General features: G+C 39.0%; 2 protein-coding genes across 3 annotated transcripts in view; one reads left to right on the plus strand and one right to left on the minus strand.

The window, feature by feature from the left end:
• The window catches only part of LOC134793714 (uncharacterized), a 29,114-nt gene extending 25,255 nt beyond the window's left edge, over positions 1 to 3,859 (plus strand). For both annotated transcript variants that reach the window (XM_063765365.1, XM_063765364.1), the window contains one exon: positions 33 to 3,859. In XM_063765365.1, the coding sequence (XP_063621435.1) occupies positions 33 to 3,064 (3,032 nt within the window). In that variant the 3' untranslated portion in view covers positions 3,065 to 3,859. The remainder of the gene's footprint in view (positions 1 to 32) is intronic.
• On the minus strand, positions 3,793 to 15,239 carry LOC134793715 (glycine dehydrogenase (decarboxylating), mitochondrial). The gene is made up of 18 exons (XM_063765366.1): positions 14,900 to 15,239; positions 14,398 to 14,476; positions 13,962 to 14,097; positions 13,310 to 13,474; positions 12,718 to 12,946; positions 12,122 to 12,345; positions 11,690 to 11,865; positions 11,258 to 11,487; positions 10,797 to 10,976; positions 10,524 to 10,708; positions 9,964 to 10,165; positions 9,400 to 9,549; positions 8,920 to 9,032; positions 8,633 to 8,780; positions 7,887 to 8,094; positions 5,734 to 5,906; positions 4,400 to 4,480; positions 3,793 to 4,022 (listed from the first exon to the last, which is right to left on the minus strand). Exons 1-18 carry the CDS (start codon positions 15,104 to 15,106, stop codon positions 3,912 to 3,914), a joined length of 2,997 nt encoding a protein of 998 aa, XP_063621436.1. The 5' UTR covers positions 15,107 to 15,239; the 3' UTR covers positions 3,793 to 3,911.
• Positions 15,240 to 17,188: the final 1,949 nt, after the last annotated feature.

Consider the following 17,188-nt stretch of genomic DNA (forward strand, 5'->3'; position numbering starts at 1 on the left):
AATGCGGTTATATTTTCATTATTTATTTACAGTTGGAGTGCCGACTTCCCCAACGTCGCTTACAGTCAATAATCTTCTATTGGGGAAAAGTGCCATTGTAAGCTCGCGGGGCAGGAGACTCGGGCCGCCGCCCGGCGCCGTGCCCCCCTCGCGACAAGCGCTCGCCTCGAGGGAAAAGACATCCCCACGAGCCCGTTCTAATGACACCATTAGTTGGAACGAAGAAAAAAGTCGTAAATCTATTAGCCGGCGGAATTCTGTCAAATGGAAAGATATTAAGAAAGATAAGACTGTAGAAAAAGGTAGAAAGGCATCTATCGATCTCGATGAGGCTGGTGATGGAATCATAGTTTCGGAGCGCGAAGCAGATGAGATGATTGCTTCATTGAGATCGCGCAGCTCTAGTGAAAGTTCGTCATATTCTTCACATTCAGCATCCAGTACTGACACTAGCCTGTGCGATGACAATGAACGTGGTAGTGACTCGGAACCGGAAATAAAAGACGACAATAAAGTAAAAGTCAAATCTAGTTCAAAAGAACCAAAATATTCATCGTCATCACTTTCAAAAGATACGGTTTTATCTCAATCGCCTAGTTTAAAAGAATCAAAGCTATCTCCTAGTTGTTTTTCGAAAGATACATACGTTCGATCTCCTAGTATTAAGGAAACACAAACTTCTCCATGTACTCTTAAAAAAGACACATCATTTCATCTTTCAACTATGATTACAGAATCAAAACCTTCGCCATGTAAATTTACTAAAGACACAGAATACCTTCACTCACCTATTTCAAAAGAATCTACAATTTCCCCTGTTAACACTGCAAAAGACAAAAAAAATATCCTCCCATCCGTAATTAAAGACTCTAAAACTACTCCGTCAAAAGAACAAAATCAAATAATGCCATCTGAAATGACTGTAAATGATTACCTACATTCTGCAGCAGGTGAACCATTAAGAAATTACATCGATGGTTTCGACAGCAAGCGAAGTGACAATTTGTTAGTTTGTACTGAAGTGGACAATTATAAAAGATTAAGTCCTTATAAAAGTAAATCTCCATATTCAGACCACGGTTCTGAGAAAGGGGAAGTTCTAATGAGACTGAAGTCTGAAGAATACACCAGAAGCACTGAATCAATTCGATCATCAAAGGCATCCAAGAATCTGACGGACCTCAGTCCTATCGATTTGTCTCCATGTAATTTTGAAACAGGCTTTAAGTCTCCCTATACATACGATTATGAAAGTAATTTTAAGAGACCTTCTACTTCTAAATTAGAAATAAGTGCTAGGACACCAGATATTATTGATAGTCTGACAATGTATCCAAATTTTGTGCCTGATATAGATTTATCTGATAAGAATGTTTCTGACATCGATAGCCCGCCGAGAAGCCCCGGTGCTGAGAGTATAGTAGTGAGTGAAGATGAGCCACCCATACCACTGAGAATTGATAAATACTTTGAGCACAGTCCTGAGTTTTTTGGAGCCCGTTTTACAGATCCAAATAATTCTGAAATACCTAATCGGAGGGCTGCTAAGAGATTATCACGGGTACCAAAGAAGCCTGACTCCTTGACACTACAGAGTAACCATAATGAAAAAATTCTGCAGAGTGAAGTAGAAAGAGCGTCATCGCTGCCGCAAAGTGATAGTTTTTCAAAGAAACCCAGTATCAGCCCGGATATTAATAATCAGTACAAAATGAACACTAGTGAAATTTCATATGAAGAACATAGTAAAATACAAAATATAAAACAAGACAGCTTAGAAAAAACTCCTGAAGCTAAAACATTCTCCCCCAAAGACTATGTTCTCAGATCTGGTCGCAAAAACAGCGAAAGAGCTCTGCAAATCATTCAAGAAAATTCGAAAATACTAAGCAGAATTCTAACGAAACAAAATATGTCTGATATTACACCTAAAACACATGAAACAAAAAGTTCGGAAAACCTGGTCGATGCTATCAAACCCGCTGGCTCTGGTACCGTAGAACCAAATTTCACTGATTGCTCCTTTCTGAAGGAGTCTACGTCGGATTCTTTGATTGTTCATAGGAAAAAAAACGTTGACAGTGAAGTGAACGAAAAAAATGATTTTGTGAGGATTAGACCTATTTCCATAGATGATCCATTTTCATTAGAAATACGTGAGGGTATTGCACGTAATCCAGAATTTAGCACACTGAAATGTATGAAATCGCCTAGCAGTGAATGTCTAGGCAATAAAACTGATCATTACGGTTGGGAGAACAAAGGCTTTCTGGCGAAATGCGATTTTAAAAATCTTTTAAATAAGCCAGAAAAATATGAATTCGATTACACAAATACTATGAATACTCCAGATCCAACAGCACGCCTTGTCGTATCAAGCAATGAGCCTAAACGTTCTTCGATTTCCGAATGGGCTCAAAATTCCGGCCCTGGAGAGTCGAAAGCCTCTGTAAATTTACCGTCATCGTCAGAAATAAAAGATACGTCAACGTACGAACGTCGATTTATCTCTGACGAGTATAACTATCCCCTTTCTACCAAATACAACGACTTTGTTTTATCTAAAGCCAGCGATATTTGTAGCAAGACGGTAGGCCAAGGTCCGAAAATTTGCGATAGTTTAATAAAGACTGACAACAGCCAAGTAAGTGAGTTCGCTAACGTAGTAACTTCCTCTATTAGCTTCACCTATGAACCATCAGCTGATGACGATTCCCCTTGTGGTGCAAAAAGTAATTCAAGTGATACATTGTGTCAAATTGCTTCACTGGATCAAGTATCTACTCCTATTTCACCAAAAATCTTTCCAAATAGGGAAACTCCTACAAATCCCAAAGACTACTTGGAGAAGAGTGATAAATTCAAATTGGAATCGGATGACACTTGCAGTGCTATAACGTCTCTGATCGAGACAGACACTTTGTCTTCGTTGTCCTACCCAAGGAGCCCGTCTACTGGCTCGTATCACCCCTTCCCCACTCGTCCAGCAATGCGGATGCCTAAGGAGCTCGGAGTTCGACTGGGCATGTATCCTAAGGATACTGTTAATTCACCCCCAAAATAGTTATAGACAAAATAGCATTAAATTATTAACAGTTACTATTATTAAAGAGAAATGTATTGTGTCGTTCCATTGCATTTTATTGACTTGTACTGATATTTGAGAATAATTTTGTGTTTTGAATGGTTTTCTGTTTTAGATTATGTACAATTTATATGTTTGTAATGTATTGATTAGGTAAATTTAAAATTTAAAATATTTTAGATTTAATGTTTGATTTGATAATTAATAGAGAATACATAGTTTTACGAATAATTTATTAAAGTTGGATTAAAATAATCCAGACGTTTTCGGGTGACATCGCGTGATGTTTTGGATCGAGCTCCTCAGACTTAATGCACGTAGTTAGTACCTAGCTCCTCTGAACTTTTAAGGTCAGGAACTGATTATTTGCCGTTATAAATAAGAGCACATAACTAGACACACATTACTATTGATAATATGAGAATGGCTTCGCTTGTATTTACGTATAAGCGTCAGGAATCTGTTATATATGAACATAGGTTGTAGCAGCAAGCCGTTCACCTATTTGAGCTAGAAACAAAACAAACTCGTTGCCTTGACTCTATTTTAACGTAACGTATAGTAAAATAATAATCCTTTGCAATATGAAATATTTGTATGATAATAAGATAGATAGATTACCTGTTCGAAGTCAATGGAATTTTATGGCAATTAAAATTGTTTATATCGCTCTAGAGTGAGGTCCTGTCATTGCAGAATAAAAGAAGTTTTGTTGTTAGAGGGAAATATTTATTCTACAGCAATATTGACAAAATATACATATTATTATGCGACCGCTTGTCTTTGTTTTATTCTTAAAGCTATATTATTGATAATAAATACACGATCAGAAGTCGTCAAGGACCGGAGGGCACGTACAGACGAGGTGCTTGTCGCCGTACATATCGTCGATACGACCCACTGTTGGCCAGATCTTCGTCTCACCTTTCACGAACGGCTGCACAAGTGATAAATCCATTAGTAATTATTATTTAATTGCATAATTTATAAAATCTTAACTTACGTACCGCTAATGCAAAGCTACATAATATGCTGAGCGTTCCTCAAACCTCTCCGACTTGGTCATCTTACAATTTATTGAGGAATTGTTTATTAGTTGGTACATAAGTGACATTAGAATTCAAATGTTCATCCAGTCGGTGACAGAACAGATTGAGACTAGCAGTTAATTTAGCTGCGATTGTCAATTGCTGTTTTTCAAATTTCTTCTATACAATCAGTCAAGGAAAATATTTTTTTTTTATGGAATTCACGGTACTTTATAATCTTCCGGTTTTTATAATGATATGATATGATAATATCAGTTGTACTCACGGCAGGGAATGCAGCTTGAGCTCTACTGTAAGGCCTATTCCAGTCTTCTGATATCACAGCTTCCTGAGTATGAGGCGCCATCTACAAATGGTATTTACAAAAACTATCAGACCACTCAAAAATATGGCAACATGTTTAATGCAGTTTATTAGAAAGAGAGGAACTGTAAAAATCTAGATGTTCAACTGCTTTCTACAAGAGTTTTATTTTCGTTTGAGATTCAATGATGCATATTCGGGAAAACTTGTTTTCTTACTTACTTCTAAAGAAAAGATGCTTAGCACGAGGAATTTCTTGCATTGACCCGCCTGTTCCTATCTCTATCGCACGCGCATACTTACCTATTACTGTCCCGCTCACGATGCCGGCGGTCAATGACACTGTGCGAGCTGGACAGCAATATACAGTGAAACCTGGTTAAGTGGGACCTGGATAAGTGAGAAACCTCTATAGCTGAGACTCATGGTGCGGTCCCGACACTTTAGCACTGAATTACCTCTGTTAGTGAGATAAAACGAACCTCTATAACTGAGATTAGTTGTTGTGATTTTATAGTCACATTTACCTCTATAATTGAGACAGAGAGTGTATTTTACCTCTGTTACTGAGACTATATTTATTAAGATTACATTTTCCTAATTCTTTTTTTAGAATTTTATACGAATTACCTCTGTATCTGAGATAACGTCAATCTGTGACCTCTCTAACTTGGACTTTATTGATCTGTTTCCGTATTCTTCCTAACTTTTAGTCTACCCACAAATCTCGCATTTGCTTAATTGTGTCTAAACGACTTTAAGTTTCATTTAGTTACTTTATGTAGTTAATACTATCGAAACGAAAGCTGAAATCTTGATAAGTAACAAAAATAAACAAAATTTCATTTAATTAATTTCTAAGACTCATTGCGTCTTCCGTCCGTATCAAATTTAATTGAAAAAATCTATCCTCCGGAAAATCATTCAAAATAAATTCAAAGAAATATTTAAATAGACTTAAAAAATATTTAGAGATATTACAAAATACCTAATTAATCACCTCTATAACTGAGATATATCCTCTATTCTCACCTCTATTAATGGGACCCTCTGTAAATGAGACAGAAATTTATTTGTACCTGGCTAACTGGGAGCCTGGGTAAGTGGAAAACCTCTTTAAGTGAGACAAATTTGCTCGTCCCTTGAGATCCCACTTATCCAGGTTTCACTGTAATTATGTGCATGCGATAGAGATAGGAACAGGCGAGTCAATGTACGAAATTCTTTGTTCTTTAGCTTGCACCCTTATTACCTATACATTAACGTTTACTAAAAAATATTAAGCATAAAACAAACCTTCAGCGGATTTAGCCGTTTATCCATGACTCCGTCCTCTATGTCTTTGATTTCCTTTCTAATTTCGATGAGCGCCTCACAGAACCGGTCGAGCTCCTGCAGATCCTCGGATTCCGTAGGCTCTATCATTAGAGTCCCAGGTACCGGCCAAGACATGGTTGGGGCGTGGAATCCTAAAAAAGGAGAGATTATTCAAATGAAAAAGATGGTATTTCGAGAAACAACACATATAGATTTTTATGTTATACATAAAAATTTAAACTCATGCACATTTTTTCGTTTTTAGGGTTCCGTACCCAAAGGGTAAAACGGGACCCTATTACTAAGACTCCGCTGTCCGTCCGTCCGTCCGTCCGTCCGTCCGTCCGTCCGTCCGTCTGTCTATCACCAGGCTGTATCTCACAAACCGTGATAGCTAGACAGTTGAAATTTTCACAGATGATGTATTTCTGTTGCCGCTATAACAACAAATACTAATAACAGAATAAATTAAAGATTTAAGTGGGGCTCCCATACAACAAACGTGATTTTTGACCGAAGTTAAGCAACGTCGGGCGGGGTCAGTACTTGGATGGGTGACCGCTTTTTCCGATTTTTGCATTATGGTACGGAACCCTTCGTGCGCGAGTCCGACTCGCACTTGCCCGGTTTTTATTATTCATTTTCCAGATACAAAAGCGCGCAAATAATTTCACACTATGGGAGTCGAAGACCTTTCGAGTTGGAAAAGGGAAATAGCATAAAGTGTAGCACTTGATCCAAAGCAGTAACGACTCTTCAATCACTCAAGACTCAAAGTGTTGTGGTTGTTTCCAAGATAAAGGTTGGTACAATACGTATATTCCAATCTATAAGAATAGCCTCACCCTGCCCATTGTGATTTTTAAATCGTTATATTCATTATGCTGTTTACGAATTAGATGTGTTTTAAGTGTCTATTGTATATTTAAGTATTTAAGTACTGCGGAATGGAGTATCGAGACAAACCATTCTGGTTTAACGATGCTTTTGGATCAAAATATTATGTAATTGTGATTTATCTCTAATAAATAATAATAATAATAAGACGCGAGTTGGCACAGTGGCTGGTAACAGCCACTGGGTAGAAAGCGGCGCACACCTCTCAACACCCCTGAGCCGCTCACACCGATGTTCCTCCTGGACGTCCTCGCGACGGCAGTTTCAGGGGCCCATCTAGTCAGCGGCAAGTCACTGCCTGCCTCGATAACGTGTTAAACATTGTTATGGCAGGTGTCCGACCTCTTTACAATTGTCCACCCAAACTTCAAGCTATAGACCGGTATACTGTTCACTTTTTCTACAATAGTCCCAATGCCTGCTGAGACCGGTTCATGGGTGTCTATTGTTGCGCCTGTGGACGGGTTCCAGCAGGCATTCTACATGACATTAAAGCTCTCCAAGGGGCCTCTACGTGTTGGATCTATATCCCCACGCAAGCCTATCAAAAGACCGGGATTTATAGGCCCGTGAAATCGAAGGAGATACAAATAATAATAATAATAAAGTCCAGCAAGTACCTAGACTTAGCTCACGAGATTACCGCCATGTGGGATGTTGACTCGACGATCATTGTTCCGATAGTTGTGTCAGCGAACGGTCTCATAGCGAAGAGTCTCGACCAACACCTAGAGAGACTCTCGCTGGGTGGTTGGATCAAGGGTCAGATGCAGAAGGCGATAATATTGGACACGGCGCGTATAGTACGTCGGTTCCTCACTCTGCGGCCCTGACCACCGGCAGCTTGGGCCAAGCCCCGCTGCCGGCGGCACCCTAGGTTAGGTTTTTTATAATGTGTTTATATGTATTTTTTATTGTTTTGTAAAAAAATGTATGTGTTTTTATATTTTACTTTTATATTCATATTATAACAAACCTAACTTAAGACGAAAAATAAATAAAGGACATACTTATTCCATTTTTAGCAAGTTATGACTGAAATGACTGAAAATGAATGAAAAGCCTGAATAGGTTGAGGTTACACTGAAACTTCTTTTCTTTTACTTAAAACGTGAAACAAAGGAAAATCAACTTTATATTCCAAATTGTTTCGTATAAATTCCAATGGCTTAATTAAACTGAGTATGGTGGGCAGGACGAGATGATAACATACCTAATTTTAGATAGATACTTACCAAAGTCCATCAATCTCTTCGCGATATCCCCGGGCTCGATGTTAGCAGTTTTCTTAAGATCTCTCACATCGATGATGAACTCGTGCGCCACCAGCCCCCTCTCACCCTTATACAGGGTTTTGTAATGACCCTCGAGCCTCCGAGACATGTAGTTTGCGTTCAGGATGGCCACTTGAGTCGCGCGCTTTAGGCCTTTAGGTCCCATCATCTGGAATAGCATGGAACGAGTTGAAGGCAAGTTTTCGAGCTTTCTGGTCAGAAAGGTGTGCAGGTCCCCTTTTTCAGACACAATATCTGAATGAGATAATCCGCAGGTCTCTGTCCACGGTTGCATTACTTTCATTGCCAGATACAAGGTAATTAAAAATAGTGGGGATTCGTTTAAGAGCATATTCGGTATCTTGTTATGATTAGGAAAAAGCAGAAGAAACATTTTTTTAACACTATAAATTTTGGCCTTGTATGGAGGGCTGGCCAAAGAAAAAAAAATTTTTCTACTTTTTCTTAATCAGAACACGATACCGAATAATATGCTCTTAAACGGATCCCCACTATTTTTGTTACACCTTGTAAGATGACAGCAATAGAACCATTGGGATGTCCTCGATTCGATACCGTGGAGATTGGGAAGGATGCCTATGTGGAGCGCTTCTTTCGTAAATACAACGGCTTCTTGTTGGCGGCAACTACAATTTAACGTTAAATTGGTCGTGTCTTATATTTTTTTCCATAATATACCTACTTACCTTGATATAAGCCCAGGAAATCGGCAAGATGGCCGAAGAACCATAGGGAGCCGCGCTCACTGATCCAAAACTGTGCGCCGCGTCACCCAAGTCCGCCAGAGGGTCTACAACTGGATGTGAAGGCAGGAAAGGCGCTAGGTGAGCTTTCCTGCAAATGTTTTTAGTTTAAAATACAAAGGGTTCGCAAAGGGTTATGAGAAACCGACTAATGATGATGACGTTCTATTTCAGCCATTCCATCCACAGTTACTTCGTCGGTTTAGATATTTTTTCTGTTGAGTACTTACACTCCAATGGGTCCCATGCCTGGCCCGCCACCGCCGTGGGGGATACAGAAGGTCTTGTGCAGGTTAAGATGGGATACATCGCTGCCGTAATCACCTGGACGACATAGACCAACCTGCCGTAACATTTGAATTATTAAAACATTAGGATTATTAATATTATTATTAATTATTAGGAAGATCGAAACGTCTGATCGTAATCAGAACGTAAAAATACTACGTGGTTCGTATTATTATTTAGCATAAGTCTTCTGGAAATTCAAGCAGTCACTACATTCCTGACAGCGCAATCAATAGAAAAAGTGCCATACATATAGCAGTTTAACTATTGTCGTGTTGACACCTACCTTTACCATATTTTTTTTAATAATGATATATTGATTGATTGTTAAGCAACGGCGAATTTTAGGATAAATTCTTCTTGAACTTGAACAGCTAATTAGTTTCTCAATTTATTTTTAATAATAGTACCTAATATCTAACCTGTGCATTCATATTAGCGCCGTCCAAGTATACTTGGCCACCATGCTTGTGCACCAGCGCGCACACGTCTGCGGCTTGCTCCTCAAACACGCCGAACGTGCTAGGGTACGTTAACATGAGGCATGATAGCTTCTTACTGTGCTCTTCAACCTGCCAATACACAGAGAATTAGGATCCGCAAGTTAAAATATTTGTGAGAGCAAGGATAAGTAGTAATTTACGATAAATAGTTTTGTAAAACAACCATGTAAAAAGAGTCACCGAAACTGGTGGTTAAAAACAAGGTTAGTCAACCAGGTGGAGGAGAATTTATAGATCTGCCTTCGTATCTTAAGGAAGGCAAGAGGCCGCCTCTTTGTCCGATTTACGCCAGACTATGTATATTGGGGCTGATGCGAACAACTGAACATTCTCATGTAAGCGTATGTTACATAAGCGCAGAGCCAGAATCAAATTTCAGTTCCTGGATATCTTAGGTAATGAGTAGGTACAAGTTCTCGTCTTGTCTTCAAAATTTTAACCAGTTAATGACAAAGGAGTCCGCTATAGAGTCCATGTTGATACCTTATCTTTGAGATGCTCCATGTCGATATCGCCAGAGGGCTTGACTCGGATAGCACACACCAGCATACCTGCCATATGGGCAGATGCTGGGTTCGTGCCGTGCGCGCTCACGGGGATGAGGCAAATATTACGGCCCGTGTCGCCGCGGAACTCATGGTAGCGCTTTATTGTACGTAGGCCCGCATATTCGCCTTGGGCGCCGCTGTAACACAGTCAATTTGTCATAAATAATCGTCATCATCATCAATGCTACATGCCTGTCGTGGCGTGAACGTATGTAGCAAAGCGGAAAACGCTTCAAAAGGGGCGTCTAACCCGGCAATCAGGTAAAATTGCCACGGGTGCCAAATTCCATAATAATTTGTTGTATTTGTTTAAAGATTTTGGTGACATCTGCTGGGTACTATAATTATGTTTACCGTCCTCGGCTTTCGTCACAAATGCAGTAGGTATTCAAAAGATGTCTTCTGAGACAAAAGCGAAAGGAAACCAAACGTTTAGCCTAAAAATGTTCAAAAAGCAATGAGAAGATTTTACGTAAACATTTTATAGTTTTGTACCTGTTAGGCTGGAATGAAACACGGTCGTAACCGGTGATCGCACACAAGTCATTGGCCAGTTCCTCAAACAAGGTGTGATAGCCCTGGCACTGATCTAGTGGCGCGAACGGATGGATATCTGTAAAGTGCTTGAACGAGCAAGGCATCATTTCCGTAGTTGAATTTAGTTTCATAGTGCAGGAACCCTGAAAAAAGTTTCAACCTTCGTATCATCAACATAGGAAAACACGGATTCTGTGTGTACATTTGTAGAATACACATCAAAAAACTTACCAAAGGTATCATAGAGTGGACCAAAGATATGTCCTTATTCTCTAATCGCTTCATGTACCGCACCAGCTTGGTTTCGGAGTGGTGCATGTTGAAGACCGGATGCGTGAGGTACGGGGACGTCCTTCTGAATGGACCCTTAAGCACGCTACGAGACTTCACTGCTTCTTCGTTTTTCTTTACCTGCAAAGAATTCCGTTCTTGTAATTTATTAAAATATCAGCTCCAATATTGCAGTTGCATGCATCTCACGAACAAATTGGAAATATACCGCACAAAACTTTGTTCGCTGTACACTTTTGTTTTTTCACCAGATGACATGTTGTAGTTCGCTCACTATAATGTGCCTTTATTCTTTATTCTTTATTCTTTATTCTTTAATGACTGCTCATGCAGAGTAGACGTTAACGGAGCGCGCCCGAAAAATTAGTTTAAATACCCGCCCGTTGGTATATGTATCTTACCTCATCAACGCTTGGACAGTCAAATATCCACAGCAGGTCATCAACGTCCTGCATAGTAGTGGTCTCATCTAGTGCTACACCTATTGCACCGTCATCGAAGTACCGAAGATTGATCTTCTTTTGTTGGGCTCTCTCTTTGATGGCACTAGCGTCATGGTTAGCATGGGGCACGACGTGTAACGTGTCGAAGTATACTTCGTTAGATTGCTTGTGACCACGTTGTCTGATACCTGCAATACACAATGTAGCATGAGTATCATTGTCAATCCATCATCTTTACAAATCGTTGTGACACTGAACAAGTTTTTCCTAATAAGGAATACAGCTTTAGCGAGGATTTCGCAAAATTATAAATGATCTTTGAATCAATAAGAATATGTACTGTGGTGGCGAGTGTATGAGATTAATAAACAATTACATATAGGTACATACCGTGATCAAGTACTAGAGTAGCATTGTGGACTCGAATGGCAATATCCCTCAAGCCCTGAGGGCCGTGGTAGACGGCGTACATCGCAGACATGTTCGCCAAGAGGGCTTGAGCTGTGCAAATGTTTGACGTCGCCTTGTCTCGTCTGATGTGCTGTTCTCTGGTCTGAAGGGCTAACCTAGATAGATGGAATTTATTGGAATAATTTCTGTAACTTTAATTAGATAACTATATGATGATGATGAGACAACTACAGGAAGGAACTCTAGTGAAAAATATAAAGGTGGAAGTTAACAAATAGCGTGTAAAACGTTTACGTTCCCGATGATTGGAGGAAATGAAAACAGTGAATCAGGCATGAGACACTTCAGATGTTGCAAATCAAGGCCTGACTGTAAGCACATAGTAGTTATAATTATTCTCTTAAATTTTACCTGTAGGCATCTCTTCCAGCAGCGTCTCTCGTCACGCCCACCATACGTCCAGGCATGAGCCGCACCAACGGATGCTCGGCCGCGAAGAACCCTGCATGGGGACCCCCATAGCCAAGTGGGACCCCCAACCGTTGGGAAGTGCCCACAGCAAGAGCTGCGCCGCATTCCGCTGGAGGCCTGAGTAGAGCCATGGCTAGGAGATCAGTTGCCACTACGACTAATGTCTAAAAAACAAAAAGGTAATACTTCGATTTTAATAGTAGTAGTAATTTTTGGTAGTAGTAGTACCTAATAGTAGAGTAAAAGTCGGACCACGCTAAGTTTAAATTATGTATCTCCTGCACCAACATTTGTCTCTGTTTGACCCAATGGTTTGTGCAATAAAGTTTAAATAAATAAAATAAACTGCAATATTATGTAAACATGACAATAAGGTAATACTTATGGTAACTTGTGAATACGAGACAGAGTTTTTGGGTTTGATGCTCTCTTTCGGATTTATCTCTAGTCTCCCAAGACCGCACCCATCTTGCTAGGTAGGTAATTAATACAGTATTTGATTTGATTGTTTGTATATTCATAAATAAGATACTTACTCCATGTTCCTGTGCTGCAGCAGCCAATCCAGAATAATCATAAACCAAGCCCCTGGTATCAGGGCACTGCAGGAGGACAGCAGAAATGTCTCTTTGCGCGAAATCCGCCTGTCGCACGTCGGGCACTACCATCACCTCCAACCCCAGAGCGTCTAAGCGCGTTTGGACAACGGCTAATGTTTGAGGGTGGAGGCGCTCTGATACTACGAATTTGTTCCTTTTATTGTGTCTGGAAATTGCAAGGGAAAATTAATCAAGACTTTCCTTGAGTTATGTTATGGGTTTTAAGTTTAAGCATAGGTACCCACCTACTGACATCAACGGCAAATAGGAAGTTTATTAGGTCGTTATTCAAAATTTTAGATAAAAAGACTTCTAAAGTTAACTTTGCTATCATTTAAGATGAATTTGATAACTATATAATAGAAGTTTACCAAAAATATGGGTACCTATAGGTCTCATATCTCACATCGTTCTATCTATACCTAGGTACGAATCTTTAAAAGTAACCTATCCGAATTAATTGATTGATAATATCATATATTAGTAATTTTTTTACAGCTACGGAACAGTTAAGTAGGTAAAGAATAACCTATGGCAAAGAGATAGAGCCTCGGCAGCAGCTGTGCCTTCATCCAGCAGCGAAGCATTGGCGACATCCAAACCAGTGAGGTCGCTCACCATCGTCTGGTAATTGAGGAGGCTTTCCAGTCTGCCCTGAGCCACTTCGGGTTGGTAGGGAGTGTACTGTGTCGTCCTGAAATGTTGAAATACAAAATTAACGTATACACATTATGTCAACTTCAGAAGACAGAGGCGAATCATATTACATACGAACCACCTATAGATCACACGATAATGATCACGACCCTCAGTCATGAAGAAAGGACCAAGAGAGAGAGAACGAGAAAGAAATGCCTATAGTATGAAATCATAGACACTGGATCATAAAATTTTACTATGTTTCATAGTAAAAGTTACATTCGGATGGCGACTGCAACAGCGTTAGACAAATCTCCAGGTTGACGAGAGCGATCACTGTCAAATTCCTTAATTGCGTTGTTGTCGATGCCGCTTTGTTGTTACGATAAGAACGGTCAATCGGTCACTCAAGGAGATGTGACATATTACTCACGTCAACGCTGTAGTATTATAGTAACGCTGCTGCATGTTAAATGTAACCTTTATGCTCGAAATAACAGTTTTCTTTGGTAGATTAAAAATATACATGTATAAATATTTACCATCCAGGATTTTCGAACATATTCCTCATGATGGTATGGGGCACAGCACAGTTGTGATATCCCATACCGATGTATGAACGCCATATTTGATTATTTTCAGCTATCTTGCGTACTCTTTCGATAAGGTCATATTCGCCTGAAATCATTTGTTGATATTAGGAGTGTTAGGACTTAGCTTGGTGACAAACACTGATGAGTAGAGTGAGTATGATAAGATCATCCTGACTGAATATTAGTCATCTGTTGGCATTTTTTTAGAACGACTTTTCTGTTCTACACAGAACAACCGAGTTTTGAACCCACGATTTAAGACTACCGCACACATATACATGTAGGTAATAATTTAATTTAAAAAGGTACATTTTTTTTTAATGAGATATTTTCCTACTCGTGGGTATCTAAATATATCTTATCTAGTAATAGTGACTAAACTTACTCATAGGCTCAGAGATGTCCATAAGACCTTGCAACTGGATTTGCTTAGGTACCGCATCATTAGTCAACTGGTCCAAGCTCTGGTGACGAAAAAGAGAAACTATAAGTACATATAGATAGATATGAATAGAAATAGAATACTTTTTATTGCACACCTCTAGAGGTACAGGTGGAAAAAACAATTGATTGAAGATAGAGGCAGACAACAGGCGTCAGCGGTGCAGGGGGTATAAGGTATAAGTGACATTGGTTTTATTTTGTAGGTCTACTTAAATGTTGGTAATTTACTTAAGCCTATGGAAATTATGATACTTCATAAGTGGAATTTATCCTTTAGGCGGGAGTGGGAAAGAAAGGCCACGAAACAGAGCTGCAGACACAGCGTGACTTTATAAATTATGTTCCTAAAGTCGCCCGGATTAAATCAATTAGTTAATTGGTTAATGAAGTACCTAAATAACGATAAACATCGAATAAGAAGTAGGGAACTAATATTTTCAAACCTTGTATCCTAAAAGATCCAGCATGGTCACAATATCTTGGTCCCTCGGCCCAATGTGTCTGCTCGGAAAATCGACCGTTTCAGGGAACAGAATATCAGCCTTCGCATCTTGGGTAGTCAGACAACGAGTCCCTCTCCCTAGATTAGAAGATTTTAAACCATTGAATTTGCTTCCAGCTAACACGCCGCGTTTAAGTAATCTGTACATTTTTTAATTAATTAATAAAGTTCAGTTACAATATAAACTTTTAACATGCTGTGTGTGTCTTTTGAAAGCGACAGTAGAATACTGATGCTGATAGAGAGGTCAAAGCGTCACGTTTTCTGATAAGATGAACCAATATGCAAACATCATTAATAATGTGTTGTTATACAGTCATTCCTTACTTAATAAACAAGTTTTTATTATCGATAACTTCGAATCAATCCGGAGACCCGCAGAGGTAGTTAGCATGAGCGCGCTCATGTTCGATAAATAGATTCGCTCTTTTGTCGAACGGTTTGTTGCAATATTGGACTAAAAAGCAATCATAGGTACCACATAATGTACTAATTAGATAGTTTGAATTGAATCGAGCATGGCTCTAGCCTATCATATACATCACTATAGGTATAGGTATAGGCACATTAGGTAGGTACTTAAATGCGCATCTAGTATTTTACTTATTCTATAAATTCAGCAATGGATAAGTGTGAGAGGGGTGATTCTAGTACCACTAACTCTTAACCACCACCGACGAAACATTCAATATACATAATTTTAGCATATTTAAGTATTTATCATTATTATCATTAAGTTCAAGTTCTTTATTTAACAAATGAGTTGATTCAAACATGAGCCCTGCAAGGGCATATCATTATACCGACGGTTTGAAGCAACTGACTCATTGAAGTGTCGGTGATACTGGGCTATAACCGCGAAAATCGAAGTTCGCAAATTGCGGGCATTTTTCTCTGTCACTCTAATTACGCCTTCATTGGAGTAAAAGAGAAAGATCCCCGCAATTGGCGAATTTCGGTTTTCGCGGTAGCCCCTCTGGTCACGGTATTGTGGTAATCCTACGGGACAACCACAACTAAGATTGATATAACTCGTAAACCTTAAAAACGAGCAGTACGGTGCCTGCTGCGTTCCTCAAACGCGACCTTAGGCCGGCCGCATACATTTACGGCAAATTCAAAAAATGTAGGCGCAAAGAGTTAACTCGCCATATAAATTTTGAATTTTCCGTCTTTTTCTACTGAGAAGTTGGGTATGTTTCAGTATAAGTACCTATATACAGGGTGGAAAAATCGAGTGCCACATGGATGGCAGCTACCTTAAATATTGTAAATAGCACATTTTGTGTAAAGGAGACTTTCCTTTGTTTTTAAAAACAATAAATTCTGCATTTAAGGTGGTTCGATTTTCATACAAAATTCAATCGCATTGCATTAAGTCACTACACACTATTAGTACATAAATATTTCCGCATTTATCTACTTTCGAATATTCGTTTGCGCGAAATTAATAGGAAAACAATGTTTCATACAGAAATCATGCAATAATCATAGTTAAATTTTCATCAATTTTACGTATGTGTGTGTCACAAATGTCGTGTACAGATACATTTGCGACGTTGCCATACTATTTCCGACGTTGCCGGGCTGACCACGGCGCGAATTTGGAGTGCCGTCATGTTTAGTGCAATTTTGTTGACAGGTACTTAATTGACTGAAGCGAGAATAAGTACCCGAAATTCGTCAGCTTAGCTAAGAACTATCATGGCGTGTTTTGCAAACAGTCGCTTTTTTGCTTTCAATCGGAAAGTTCCCGGTTCGATCCCCAGCATTGTATGCTGGGATATAACTTTTTGTAATTTTTTTACACCTAAATTTCGTATTGTTTTTTTTTATATGTTTATTTAATTTTTCTTATTTTCAAAAAGCGAATGACTACGCGTATTTGTTTATTTTTTACAAAGATAATTAGAAATTGTACTCTACCTAATCTCTTTGATTTTTACAATCAGGACATCCTCACTGCAATAAAAAAGAAATGTATAATATTTCCTGTGGTTGAAAATAATGGATTTTTTGTCCATGAATGAAGAACACAATTACAGTTACTACCAGGTAAGTAAATTATAACTCGATTATAACATTATTAGAATCCATATTGTTGCATCATCTTTCTTCCTATTACATCAGAGATTTTTTCCTATCATGATTCATGATATTATATTTCTTTCAAGTACAGGGACTACTACGGATAACAAATATGAAAAAAATGTACTTGTACTTGAATTCA

Source organism: Cydia splendana, chromosome 9 (assembly GCF_910591565.1).
Source record: "Cydia splendana chromosome 9, ilCydSple1.2, whole genome shotgun sequence".
Classification (NCBI taxonomy): Eukaryota; Metazoa; Arthropoda; class Insecta; order Lepidoptera; family Tortricidae; genus Cydia; species Cydia splendana.

Excerpts from the sequence above, each read along its gene's own strand:
- LOC134793715 (XM_063765366.1), bottom strand. The coding sequence starts at position 15,106 with ATGTACAGATTACTTAAACGCGGCGTGTTAGCTGGAAGCAAATTCAAT. Across the intron at positions 10,709-10,796 it reads TCCACTCTATGATACCTTTG|GGTTCCTGCACTATGAAACT; the intron begins GTAAGTTTTTTG and ends AACTTTTTTCAG. Across the intron at positions 4,481-5,733 it reads AACGGCTAAATCCGCTGAAG|ATGGCGCCTCATACTCAGGA; the intron begins GTTTGTTTTATG and ends TACCATTTGTAG.